This window comes from Diospyros lotus, chromosome 12 (genome assembly GCF_014633365.1).
Source record: "Diospyros lotus cultivar Yz01 chromosome 12, ASM1463336v1, whole genome shotgun sequence".
In the NCBI taxonomy this organism is placed as follows: Eukaryota; Viridiplantae; Streptophyta; class Magnoliopsida; order Ericales; family Ebenaceae; genus Diospyros; species Diospyros lotus.
The window spans coordinates 32,052,373-32,066,717 of record NC_068349.1 but is presented as its reverse complement, the minus strand read 5'-3'; the positions used below and the strand labels follow the sequence as shown (position 1 = coordinate 32,066,717).

At 34.6% G+C, this 14,345-nt stretch overlaps 1 protein-coding gene across 3 annotated transcripts in view; it reads left to right on the top strand.

The window, feature by feature from the left end:
- The first annotated feature begins 11,265 nt into the window (after positions 1-11,265).
- The window catches only part of LOC127814133 (chaperone protein dnaJ GFA2, mitochondrial), a 52,270-nt gene continuing 49,190 nt past the window's right edge, over positions 11,266-14,345 (top strand). For 2 of the 3 annotated variants that reach the window (XM_052355410.1, XM_052355409.1), the window contains exons 1-6: positions 11,266-11,534; positions 11,630-11,723; positions 11,822-11,905; positions 12,700-12,785; positions 12,976-13,059; positions 13,150-13,188. In XM_052355410.1, the coding sequence (XP_052211370.1) occupies positions 11,475-11,534; positions 11,630-11,723; positions 11,822-11,905; positions 12,700-12,785; positions 12,976-13,059; positions 13,150-13,188 (447 nt within the window). In that variant the 5' untranslated portion in view covers positions 11,266-11,474. The remainder of the gene's footprint in view (positions 11,535-11,629; positions 11,724-11,821; positions 11,906-12,699; positions 12,786-12,975; positions 13,060-13,149; positions 13,189-14,345) is intronic. The other variant, XM_052355411.1, reaches the window with a different exon arrangement.

Below are 14,345 nucleotides of genomic sequence, written 5' to 3'. Positions count from 1 at the left end.
AGAATATATCTACAAAGAAAGCAATCATAGAATAGTCAAGTGGTACATTAGCATTACAGAATCTACAAAGTAGTAATCTAAGTTATCCATATTGATAGCTTTGGATTTCGCCGATACTCAGTGCTGATGATGGTTGCCGAACTCGACGGATCCAAGTTCATCGATATCATCTGGAAATGGCCATTGTCTGCTGCTAGTTTCGACTGGGTAAGATTGCCAACTAGCCTCTTGGAAATAAGGAAACGATACATTTTCTTCTTGAATGACTGGGTTTTCAAAATTCCAGATAGGGTTTGGATCATTCACGAAGAAAGATTCATTGTTATAGTATGGGTTTGAATTGGTTTCTAGGTGAAACCAATTTTGAACATTGAGAGGGTTTGCAAATAGTAATTGCTCCAATAAAGGTAGATGAAATTGAAGATCGACGACCTGTTGTTGGAGGGAAAGAAATGTAGGATATACAACCATAAATAGGATCTTGAAAGCCTAGCTTGAGCTTCATATAAGAATGTAGCGACAACCCCATAATGGTCACTAACCGGAAGCTAGTCTAGTAGCTTTGAGGCATTACTGGCACAAAAAACCTTATGGATAGCTGTAAAATCAGTAGGTCCTTCATGGCAGAACAAATGGGCAAAGGCGTATGATTGGGTACATTTTCTTCTTAATATTTTGTAGGTATCACACGGAGAATCGGGTCCTGACATGATCTTCTAGTTGATTTGTTTTATTATTATTATTATTTTTTAATCAGTAACTTATCACTATGTTTAGGGTTTTGATTAATAGGGGTGAGAGAGCAAGAGGGCGAGGGTGAGAGCAAGATAGATGTGATAGAGTGAGAAAGGGGGGTCAATGAGCAAATCAATGAGAGGCAGGGGATTTGGGGGTTAGTGAGCAGGTCGCGGGCGGCGGCGACAGTAATAAGGATGCAGATGGCTGTAGATGCAACGGACGCCATGGGCGACAGATTTGAAGGCCAGGTCTAATGAGATCTGGGTAGATCTGTAGGAGATAGGGAGGAAGTTTGGAAATTCACAGGGGGTTAAAGGTGAAGGTTTGGAGGATTTGGGGTCTGGGGATAAAGGAGCTCACCGTGAAACCCTAACAAGAACAACCAAACACAAGATAGAAAAAAATGAACAACGAAGAACTGTGGATCTGAGAACAATGAAAAAAAAAAACAAATAGAGACTTACCGTGGATCTGATCGGCTACACGACAGAGAGGCAACGACGAACGAGGGAGACATCGAAGATGAGCGACGAAGAGGACATCGGTGGCGAGGGTGACGAAAGAGAGAGAGAGAGAGAGAGAGAGAGAGAACATAAAGAGGATTCGGGTGAGATGAGGAAAAGAGTGAGAGCTATAAGGGTTTGATTTTTTTTAATTTAATTTAATTAATTAATTAATTAATTTTTTTAACAAAAACGAATTTTGCACAATAAATTTTTCCCACTTGAATATTCTAAGCTATCCAAATGGATTTATTATCCCTAATTCCCTTCTAATTTATTCTTGAAAATTCATTATGTTCCAAATATAAAAAATCTTTTGATTTTGGAACTAATTTCTAATCTTCATTTTTCTTGCACAACATTGATCCAAAATTCATTTTCTAAGGCTTGATGCATGCAAGTTGGCTCAATCATTAGATATGAAGTCCACATTGTAAAACATATAGTCCTTACACCTTGACTTGGTTCTTCAATTATTTGATCTATTGGATGATCTTGCACAAATTTATAATTCTTAGGAAGCATACCTAAATCATCATCGTCTTAGAGAGACAATTTTATCATCTAATTCTCTTAGCTTTCTTTTTAACGATTTGAAAATTTTTATCATTTGAAAACAAAAGCAAAACCCAGTAATCCTAGAGAAATTTTCTACTATAACATATAATGTTTTTTCACCCAAACTTCTAGTTTGTGTGGGTTTAAATAGATCTAAGTGTAAAGTTGTAAATGCTTACTGATTGATATTTCACTCATAAATTTAGACTCTACTTTGCTTATATTAATAGCAAGCATCACATAAAATTTCTTCACTGATTTTCATTTTAGGAAACCTGACAATTAAATCAAAACTTTCTTGATTAGGTTTGGATTTGCATGACCTAATATATTTTTTATACCACAAAAATAATATGCTTATTCTTTACTATTTGACATTATTTCTAGAAGGCGACATACCTTCTTTCTTTAGGAGTGAGATCTGTAGATCTCTCCCACTAGTCATGTGTGATGAGCATCCACTATCCATATACAATTTGTTTCCATTGTGATCCTCACGCACATCTACATATTTGATAAGATCACATTTTAGGTTTGGACATCCATCTATGGACGGGTCTCTTGAATCTTTCTTCATTGGAATCAAATGATTTATTATTTTTTATATATGTGGATGAGGAGCAATATTTAACTTGCTCATTGTTTGTATTACCCCTTTGGGTATCCACATTTGTACTATATTGTTTCTCTTAGCTTAGGGTCTCCATCTAGGTTGTTTTCATTCTCTTTTAGGTGTTTTGTACCTTGATTTGGGTTTTGAATTTTTCTTTAAAATTAATGTGGCTAAACTTTTTTCTATGGCTTTCTTTTCTACTAATAATTTATTATTTTGAGTTTTCAATATTTTATTTTTTTTCAAAATTAATTAATTGATCTTTTAATTTATCTTCATTTTCTTTCTTGAGTTCTTGTGATTTTTCTTTTAAATTCTTTATTTCACTCTTCAATTTTTCATTTTCTTCTTTATGATTCTTCTTAATTGTTTTTACTTCTTTCTTAATAGATATATTTTATATATAGTTCTTCATATGCTTTTTGTAATTCTTTTGACTCTAAGTTATCTTCTTCTTCTTCATCTTCTTCTATAGCCATAAAACATTTCTCTTCATTTACTCTTAGAGTCGAGATTTTCTTATCTTCATTTATTTTACTTAATATTAATTCATGAGTTAGAAGTGTTCCTATTAATTCTTCTATTTTTAATTCTTTTAAATTTTTAGCTTGAGAAATAATGGTCACTAAATGCTGCCAAGCTACTATTAGAGATTTGAGAAATTTCTTAATTTGATCCTTTTTCTGAAATTATTTTTCATAACATTTTAATATTGTTTATAATCTTTTGAAATCTGCCATTCATATCACTAATATTTTCATTTTGAAGTAGTTCAAATTCTCCATATTGTAACATTAAGAGATTAATCCTAATATCTTTTACTTCATCAATACCTTCATATACTACTAATTTTCTCCAAATTTCATGTGATGTAGAACAAGCAAATAATTTTTCATATTCACTAGGAAGGATTGAACAAAAAATTATGTATTTAGCTTTATGATCCATTTGGTATTTTTTAATATCTTATTCGGTCCATTTATCTTCTTTAGTTAAAGTTGTGACAAAATCATCTCTAACTATTTTTCACAAATAATAATCTATTGAAAATAAATATGACTCCATCCTCATTTTCCAATAAGCAAAATTTGTGTCATCAAATAATGGTGTTCCAGAGGGTGAGGGTCCTTTGGCTATTACTTGGTTGGTGAATGCGACCATCTAGATATCTTCTAAGTTAAAGTGTAAATTAAGAGTTTAACTATTTTAGAAGTCTGCTTTGATACTAATTGTTAGTCCCTTAAGATATGGCTACTCAAGAGAGAGGTGAATTGAGTGTTTAAATTTTTTTTCCTTTTAATAAATATTATTGATTAATTATTTTCTCTAAGAATATATATAAATTATTTTCTTTTAATTAAATTTTAGTTATTTAATTTTAAACAAATTAAGATTTTATAACTATGTATATGTAAGTTTGAGATTAATAAATTGCAAGCCACAATATATAGTAAAAATTAATAAATGAGGCACAGAACAATTTATAGTGGTTCGGTATCTCCACATACACCTACTCTACTCTCCTAAGGTCTTAACCACCCTTGGGGTTCCACTAATCTCACCAAAATTTTCACACTATCTCACATTGAAAACTAAATACACTCCTAGATTATAATGGGTTCTAGGAAAACCACCAACACTAAGATTTTCTCCCTAGCTTACCTTAGAAACTAGATTCACCTAGATTTTAACGGTTCTAGAAACCTATACAATCCACAATAGTAATTTAAATGTTACAAATAATTTTTCCACACTTGAACACAAATAAGCAATTAAGAACAAATTATACAAGGCAATAATATTTAAATAAATAAATAAATTTGTAGTCTCAAATGGAAAAGTTCAGATTTGTCGTAAAAAAGTTGAAGAAATTTTCTCCTCTTACCTTGTGGCTCTTCGGTGGATGTGCAATAATACTTCGAGAGTCTCGAATTGCTTGGATGTTTTGTTTGAGAGTGTTTGAGAGTTTCGGGTGCTTTGGATATCAAATGAAAGTACTTAGATGCTTAAAAAATGAGTTTGAGAGGGTATTTATAAGTATTTTAGCCACTAAAGAAATGATTAATATAAAGTTTGAAATTTAAAAAATATTTAGAGTTTCTCAAACAATAAGAAAACATGTCTTACCTTTAATTCAAAATAAATTTACTTTTTGCATAAGAAATCAAGATTTGAAAATTCAAATATAAGCTTTTGAGATATAAATTATTAAAATAAGAAAACATGTCTAAAAGCAATCTCCTTTAATTTAAAATAAATTTACTTTTTGTATAAGTAAGAGAAAATATGTCTAAAAATAATTCTTCTTTAATTCAAAATTTGAAATTTCAAATAAAAACTTTTGAGACATAAATAATTAAAACAAAAATACATGTCTAAAAACAATTATCCTTTAATTCAAAATAAATTTACTTTTTGTATGAGTAAAAAAATATTTATATCATAAAAATATTTTTGTTAATTATCAAAACATAATTAATATGAGCAAGTTGGCTCAACATGATATTTTGAGAATTTGGAGATGGTATTACAAGAAATATATATATATATATAACTCTTGAAATAGTAACACGCTTTGGAAGGACAGGTTATTACATATGTTTTGCAATAAGCCAGTGACTTTCTCACAGCGCTTGCATTCCTTTTTTATGTTGGTGTAGCAAAACTTCATATTTCACCCATGGTACCACTGAAAAAGTCTACCCATATGGGTTTGTGTATTCCGTGGGACAAATGTCTTGAAGGTTCTGGAGGTAAATTTCCTGGTTAGCCATGGGTGTGAAATCTTAGTTGGACCTAGGTATGAAATCCCAATGGGTCCTGAAGGTGAGCACTTGGCTGACTATGAAACTGTGCCCCTGATCGGCCTTGAGGGTGAACTCCAAACTGGTTTTGGGGCATTTTGCCCCCAACTAACCCCAATGAGGGACTTTCAATAGGCCCTGAGGGTGAGCACTTGACTGGCCTTGAGGTTGTGCCCCCAATTTCCCTTGTGGAGGAGCTTCCAACATGTCCTTGGGGATGAGCTTTTGGAGGGCCATGAGGCTACACCCCCAACTGCCCCTGGGGAGGAGCCTTCAACGAGCCCTAGGGGTGAGCTCTTGGGGGGCCCTAAGGCTGCGCCCTCGATTATCCCTGGGGAGGAGCCCTCTATGACCCTTGTAACTGAACCTTTATTCCATCTTGTTACTATTGATTAGTGATACTCATGGTCCGAGTCGTTGCATACTTATTGCTTGGCTTTTTGTACGAGTTCTCACAAACGACGCCAATTATTGTTGCCAAGATACAACAATAAATTTATTTGATAGGAAACATTGTCGTCAAGCCTCTTGAGTCTGCAAGAAATAAAACAGTTAGAGGGCTCAGGAGAATTCTCGCGCAAACACTCTAATACTTAAGTAGGGTATTAAGAAAGATAAAAAGTTTGAGAGCAGTATTTACATTAGTATTAGAGAAGTACTTCAAAGTAGACCAGGATTATGATTTTTGTAGATAACACATATCCTGATTATTTTCAATTTAGTTGGGATTATGATTGTTATAGATGATGTTTATTTTACCTTTTGGGGGATATAGTTTCTTATGAATGTTTGTCTATCCTTTTTCTAAAAATATTTTTGAATGTTGGAGTTATCTAGTTTACTTGTTGTGTGAGACCCCCCGCATTCGAGGAATATTTTGATGGTGGTGTTGTTTGAAAGAGCAAGAAAACTCCCCCACAGAGCTATGCACATGCTTACCCATAGGCTTTTTGGGGGTTGTAGGGCCTCTTCCATTGGGCCTCAAAGTGCCACTCGTGGCTCCTTTTGTTGGGTTACGATGCTACCCCTGCCACTTCTTTTGATGGGCCACGAGGTTACCCTCACTTCTTCTTTTACTTAGTCGCCAGGGTGCCTCATGCGGCTTTCCTTGTTGGACCACGAGGTTATTGATGTTTTACTCTTGTATTTAGTTTTGATGATGAAAAATATCAAATGGTTTTATTTTCTAAATCAAAGTATATGATTTGGAAACAAAAATCAATTTCAAGTGCTTTGTTAAAATGAAAATCAAATTATCTATAATTTTCTATAGATGGAGATTTGCTCAAACAAGTTTTAAGGTTTAAAAAGAATCTCCTAAATGATTTTTCAAATGGTAAATGAAGCAAAATGTTTCAAAAGCAAAACACCATGTTGCTCCAATTATCCTATTGTGTACTTTGATGTTTAATTTCTAAGTCTAGAAGATTAGAGCATTATAAGGAGACATATCAAAAATGTTTTCATTTTGAAAAATTATCTTCCGGTATTTTGATAACTAATATTCATTGCTGTTAAAATGATTTTTAATGAATTTTTAATAAATAGAAGGTATTTATTTTGAGAGTGGTAAAAATGCTAAATCACGAATTTGTATTAAAACCAAAATTCTATTTTCTTATTGTTATGGATTTTAATTTTTTATATATTTTTATTGAATCCAAATAGGGGTACTTTTTTATTTACATTTATATATTGAAGTAAGTGGAAGGTAAAATATAAATTAAAGAAAATGTGGACATTTACTTCAATCTGTCGATTACATGCTTTTAATTTGTCGACTAACCCTTCAATCTGTCAACTAATGCCTTCACTTTATTGACTAACAGAATAAATGAATTGCATCTGTTAACTAAATTCTTGTATCTGTCGACTAAGTCTTTATTTTAATTAGCAACTGTTGACTAATGTAACACCTTGCTTTTCTCTTATCGAGCGTGTCACTATGCTGGGGCCCAAAGTATACATAATTTATTTTTTTCTTTCTTTCCCGGTATATAACTTAAACCTTAAGTACCGAGTTCCGAACAAAACCCCCAGCAAATCATTAAAAAATGTGGAAGCGATAATTGAAACCTGATATGGTACATAATCAAATCACTTTATTTGTAATATAAGAATTCATACCATAATTAATATCATATCCTCAATATTGAAATACATAAATACATGGAGATTTCATAATATTCTAATAAGGCTAATCATCAATAAAGCATCAGCTAAAACATCTCCGAGACAGTTCGCTGAATCATCGGCCACGCCATCACGTGCCGTCATATCTCAACCTGCTCCTTGCCCTAACTGCAAGTCTAAAACTGGAACGTGGAATGTTCTAGGGGCATAACCCATTAGAAGATAAAACTTCTAGTGATGGTCCAAAACATATATATGAATGCATGATGCAATAACATGAACAACATTTGCCCTTAGTGTAACTTCCCTGACCCACAAGCCTGGCTAGGAATCCTAGGCAAATCCCGAACCTCTATAGGATAAGCCTAACGTTATTCCCTCAACGCCCTTGGGGAATTACGGCTACACTCTGGGGACGACATCCCATTCCCATGCACAAATATTAACGTAACAATAATATCGTGCCATGTAATTATCACGACTTTTCATGCAGTATGACAAAATAAATCATATCTTTCGTAAATATTATGCATAGCAAGGAAATCATATCATATATGAGTTATGGGGATAAAATCACTCACCTTTGCCCTAAAGATCAAGACACCTTGAAAAGCATGCGTCGCCTCAATATGCGTGCCCGCCTTGATTTTCGTGCAAACTCTCAAAAGTTGCACCAATCACATCATCTTGATCTCCTCAATCATAAAATAATATTTAATCACTAAATCTCCTCAATATTCTATTTTTCCTTCATTTTCTTTCATTTTTCCTTTCCGAAAATTTCAATAAATACCTCGAGACTATTTTCTCAAATCTAATTTCACAACAATTCATAATATGCCATAAACTTCAAAGAAAAATACTGGACTTACCTAGATGGTGCGTTTTCACGTAAAACGAGATTCTTTGGCTATAAAACCGAGACATCGAGAACCCGAACTTCAAAACTTTTTGCATAGACCTCCATAAAATATTTTTATAGATTTTTAGGAATTTTTTTTAGATTTTTCTAGCTACTCACGCTCCCCCACGCGCTGGCGCGTGGGCTGCGCGTGCTGACCAGCGCGTGTGGCCCATGCGCCGGTCATCTTCCCCGGCGCCGGCCATGCCGGCGATTTAAGGTGACTCCACCGGCTGAAAGCCCTCTTCCAGTCGATCCATTTGGCACTGATCTTGGCTCGAAAGAGCACGGCAAGGTGCCCAATCGGGCGTTTGAAGTCTCGGCTAGCCGCCCGCCTCCCTCTTTCCGGCGAAGCTCGAATCGCCATCAAACGGCCATGAAAATGGCTCTAACTCTCCAGAAATCTTCTACCTCTCATGGGCTTTAAAAGCCCCTTATTCTTGAGCCTCAATTCGTTCAAAATCGTGGCCAATTTGAAACTCAAAATCTCACAATTTTCGGCCACCATTGAACACCTATCAAACGAGCACCAAAATGCTCCAAATTTTCCAGAATTCTTCTTCAAGCCATGGGAAACAAAAGTCCCATGGTCTTGACTCTCAATTCGTTCTATAAAACGACCGATTTGAAGCTTCTTTCTCCCCCATTTTCGGCCACTTTGAATGCCTATTTATAGGCGAAATCGATGCTCCAAATGCCTGGGATCGACTAGCCCATTACCATATGAGGGTTTACCTACCCTAGATCGACCTTCAAGCGGCTTTAACCAACTAAAATAGCCATTTGCAGGCTTTGATAAAAAACGATCGAACTTTCGGTCGCTTTTCTTCTATTTCTGGCCACCATGATGGCTGTTATGGGCCAAGCCCTTTACCAAAAGTTATCCTCGACCAACCCTCATGCCATCCCTATGGCCAAAGTCGGTGATTGAAAGGGCTGGTCGGCCATGGCTGCTCCAATTTTTAGAAATTCCACTTTTGCCCTCCAACTTTGATTTATTGCATTTTTGCCTCTTTTCTCAAGCCTTTGAACTTTCTTTCATTTCCATTAGGACCCTCATGTTCTAAAACTCAACTTCCTCTTTTCAAGATTCCAAAAAATCATTCTTTCGACCTCCCTCTGACAGATTCGGTAGATCTTAAGAATTGCACTTTGGCCCGAATTTTCGTTTTGGCCTCAAACCCTTTTGTTCATTCCTGAAACCTCTGAAGGATTGTTCCTCATGAAAAACCAAAGTCTCCTCAGTCTCCCGTTGACTTCCAAGAAGTCGTCTATAACGATTCGGTATTGCAGCCTAATTGATAGCTGCTATTTTACTGTACTGAAAACTGTTTCCGATCTGATTTCTTTCTAGACCATAAATCCTATCTCGGGTTGCTTGTTAATGCCACATCATTTTATTTTGGCATCTCGGCTCCAGGGACACTCCTGACAGTCGATTTGGTCAATTTTGCGGGCTATTCAGATACCAATTTTCTCTGAAATCTCATTTCTTTAATAAATTGCTTATTTTTAATTAATCCAAATTTATCGGGTATTACATCTAACCCACCTTATCTATCGACAGATTGATTCGCAGAAAGCCTCTAAAGGTTAGTTTTTCAAATCCCAACGGTTACAAACGGTTAGTTTTCTCTTAGATTTTTTTGGATGGCTATAAATACAAGTCATGGATAATCTAGAGAATGCTAATGGATGAAAATGAAGTAAAGTGATATTTCTACAAGCTCTAAAGTGTTAATTCATTGTTTTGTGCTTCATTGTTGTATTTTACTCTTCAAAACTTTGCACTCAAACTTTGTAAATTATCTTTCAAGCCTTGTTTTATTTTGAGAGATTATTGTAACTAAAAGATTTATCTTTTATATTATCTCTTATTATTCAACTCTTGTATTTCCTACCTTGCGTAACTAGAGAGCCTATTTATGTAAATAGGAGGTTGTAATTCTTAATATTGAACTAGTGGGTGTACTTGAGGTCAAGTAGGAGGTTATAGTGAATTGGTTTGCAAAATTCTTAACGAGAAGTTAAGTTAGTGAATTAGGCTTGGCTTAAGCCTAACCACTATAAATCATTGATGTTCTCTTGTGCTTATGTTCTTTGTTTTTTTATATTTTCAAACATATCTATATTCTTCACTTAATTCATATATTTAACCTTTCATTGAAAAATATTTCATATTTTTCAATCTTGTGTTCTCCATTGTCAAGACGAGATTGTCTTTATACAGTTAATACTTCATCATGCCATTTCAAGATCTTAAGGTTTAACGAAGTCGTGATTTTCATAAACAACATCTCTTTTTTATCAAAAGAATTTTTAAGAAAAAAAATTTATATACCAATTCACTCATCTTTTTGTTTGTGTCATAATATTTCAAATCTAATAGTTATTGCGTGTGCTTTCTTCTACTCGGCGTAGAGGGTGCCCCTTGCAACATCTTCTGTTAGGCCATGGGCCTTTGTAGCTACCTTGGTTAGACTGCAGGGCACCCCTACAGCCGTCTTTGTTGGGCTACGAGCCCTTAGTCATTATTGTTGGCTCAACGTATTTGTTAAATTTTATTTTGTATCATGCCATAACAAGTTTGATTTGAGTCTTGTCTTTTGGTAAATTGCAAAAATGAATGGTCACAGTAAAACAAAGTTTTTTTTTTAATTACGGTTTAGATTTTTATTTAGTCATAGAATTATATATTTTAATTGATTATTAAATAAAATATCAAAATCACAATATTAGATTATAGATAATACTATTTTTTTTACAGTTATTACTATTACCTGATAAATTTCAATATTTTTATGAATTGAAGTATTTTTATATATTAACATATTTAAAATTGAATAATTTGTATTTTTTTATTTATTTATGTCCAAACCACAATGCCATGGTTTTGATGTTTTCAAACGTATAGTTATTTGGAAGTTGGCTGGGCCAAGGGAGGCCCAGAACGCAGGACCCAAACAAGACAGGCCGAAGCCCAACTTCCATCTCTCCAAAATCCCACCGCCAGAGGGCTTCTTTCACGGAAAAGGTACATTTTCGATCCCTCAGCACAGCCATCGCTAGAACCTTCCTCCTCTTCCTCACTCCTCTTCTTCTTCCCTGAAGGCCTCCGATTGTTAGGGTTTATTCGGGGTTTAACGGAGATTTGGGGGCATAAAACCTCGCGAATCCTAACTGCGTCTCTCTGTTCACGTAATTGAATCCTCGAGACGACTTCAATGGTCCACTCAAATGGCGCCAGGCTCGCCTGCTGGCTCGCTCGCCGCCACCGGATTCCTGTAATCGCCGCCCTTTCTCTCCATCTACTGATGCATATACAGTTTGTATGTATGTGTAATGTGTGTGTAAAGTCAGTTGTGGTTAATTGCTGCAGTTGTATGAGTTGTCGTTGGGAGGGGGCTGCAGGACGTACGGCTCGGCGGTGTCCAACCAGCCTAGGGTTCACGCTGGTTATGCTTCAAGGAGTGGTATGCGGTATTGGTGTCTTTGCTAGATGCTAACGCCCTTTCTGTTTTTTGTTCTTAGATTGAATTTGATTCTGTGTTGGTTCTTTTGGTTGGAAATGCAGTTAATGATGCGAACCGGTTGCCGCTCGGAGCATTGAAATGGAATTTGGGGGCTGGCATAGCGAGGGCCATTCATGGCACTGGTATCGTTTATTTATTTATTGATATTTTGTTTTTAAGCAAAGCATGTTTGTCCCAATACTCATTTTTATGCGCCTTCTAGGTATAGCTTGTTTCTTTTTATGAAAGTAAAACAGTAGAAAATTTGAAAAATGTGTCTAGAAGTTAGGTTGCACGGCAATGGAAACGGAAGACATACAATATGAAGACAAATACGATATAAAATGAAAATGAGAAAATGGTTTTTTTCAAAAAAATAGAAAACTAAAATGCAGGAGAAATAAACAAAAATAGGGCCTTTTTGTTTATATAATTTTTAATATAGAAAATTATAGAAAATAGTTATTCAATATAAAAATGAACATAAATTTCATAATTACATTCAAACAAATTCCAGAAACAAATTCTGAAAAAAATTAAAAATTTTGAGTTAGAGACAGGATTTTTTCCATCTCTAACCTTTTCGTGGATGGAAATGCTTTTTCAATATTTTTCTAATATTATGAAACTGGCACGAATTGTTTTTGAAATTGTAGACACAGCTCAGAAAAGTTTTTTGGCGTTTTGGAAACGTCAAAATGGCACCCTTGAAACATTTCTGTGCATCATAGTCTAGAAGGGTACTCTCAGTGGGCAACGGATACTTATACTTATCTCTAACTTTTTCAAAGAAATTGAGTTGTCACTTGTCATACTCAACATGCCAATTCTTTTTTCAAACCTTTTTGACAATAAATAAGACATTTTTTGACTACGAACCTAGTTAGCTTTGACATTCTATGGTATGCTGAAGCATATTGATTTTTTCTTTGATCAGCATACATGGCAGCAAAAGATTATTACGATACACTTGGCGTTAGTAGGAATGCAACTGCATCTGAAATCAAGAAAGCTTATTATGGGGTATGTGCTTGCCTCATTTCTTGCATTCACGTCTCCCATCTGAAAATCTACAACTATGCTAGATTGTTCAATTTGTTGTACATAACCCATTAGCATTGTTGTTTCACTTCCAAACAAAGGTCATAGAAGTTTCTCCTTTGTATCACCTTATTTTATAAGCTTGTAATTCATACTCTTCATAAATTTTCAGCTTGCAAAGCAGCTGCATCCAGATACAAATAAAAGTGATCCTGAAGCTGAAAAAAAATTTCAAGAAGTTCAGAAGGCATATGAGGTACTTATGAGCTTTGCAAGTTTTTGGCACTGGAATGTTGATAGCCATGCATGTAATGACCTTACAGATTTTTTGTTTGTGTTATTTTAGGTGTTGAAAGATGAAGAGAAACGTGTGCAGTATGATCAGGTCTCAAGAATAACTTATTTACTTATGTACTTCTAGTGTGCTAAACAATGTTGTACAATCAATTTAAAATATGCAAATCAAAAGTTGTATAGAATTTATTTAAAATCTATCCATAAACTCAAGAATATATATTGATATAGGAATATTTGACATTGTGTGTCTATTATTATCATTATTATTCTTTTGTCGTGTAGCTTTGCACTAGATGATGGTTTATTGTCAAGATCAAATCGAACAATTTATCGATAAATCTAACTCAACTTGGTCGGAATTGCTTCATTCCTTCTACTTATCACCTTAAATTTGAGTTGTACAGTTCCTCGTTCTCCTTTATTCATCAACACAGATATACCATTGGGCTGGGCACCTTAATTGGTTGTCATGCTCCTTTACTATATCATGCCTATTGCCTCTATCTCATCTCATATTGCCTAAATCCTTTTGAGTGGACCATGAGTTTCTCTCTTCTTGCCTTAAATGAAGTGTTCTCTCGGTCCATCATCTATTTCATTTGAATTTAATAGAATGGTCATGGACTATAAAGCATGGACACTTTCTAGGGGTTGCCATATTAGCGTCGTAAGTGTGTCAAACACTCTTAACATGCCTCTGACATTTACCAAACACGCCCACTTGACGTGTTTGACGCTTTCTTATAATCTATTAAAAGGATATAGGAGGGGACACACATAGGACTCGTGCGCCTATGCAAGCACTTGCAGGATGCACATGTCCTTTACTGGGACACTTCAAAAACTAAAAGTAAGGTTTTATTTTTTACTCTTTAGTTTTACGACTTGGCAATTGCATGTGTTTTTTTTTTTTTTTATGGTTACATGTTTTGATTACATGACTATTCAGTTTTCATATCGTTCATGGTTCTATTCTCTAGCTCTTCAAACATTGATTGGATTGTAAAGGATGAAGACGACTGATCTGTGAGTTGATTGATAATTAGATTAGAGTTATTCATTTGGAATTTTGACTTATGAATTTTAAATGCATATTTGTGAGTCATAATATGGTTTTATACTTTATTATTCTTTAAAAATATAAAAAAATTATATTATTAATTTACGTATCTCAACTGTGTTGTGTCCTACTTTTTTGAAAAATGTCTTTTTGTGTGTCCCATGTCTTGTGTCTGTGTCTATGCT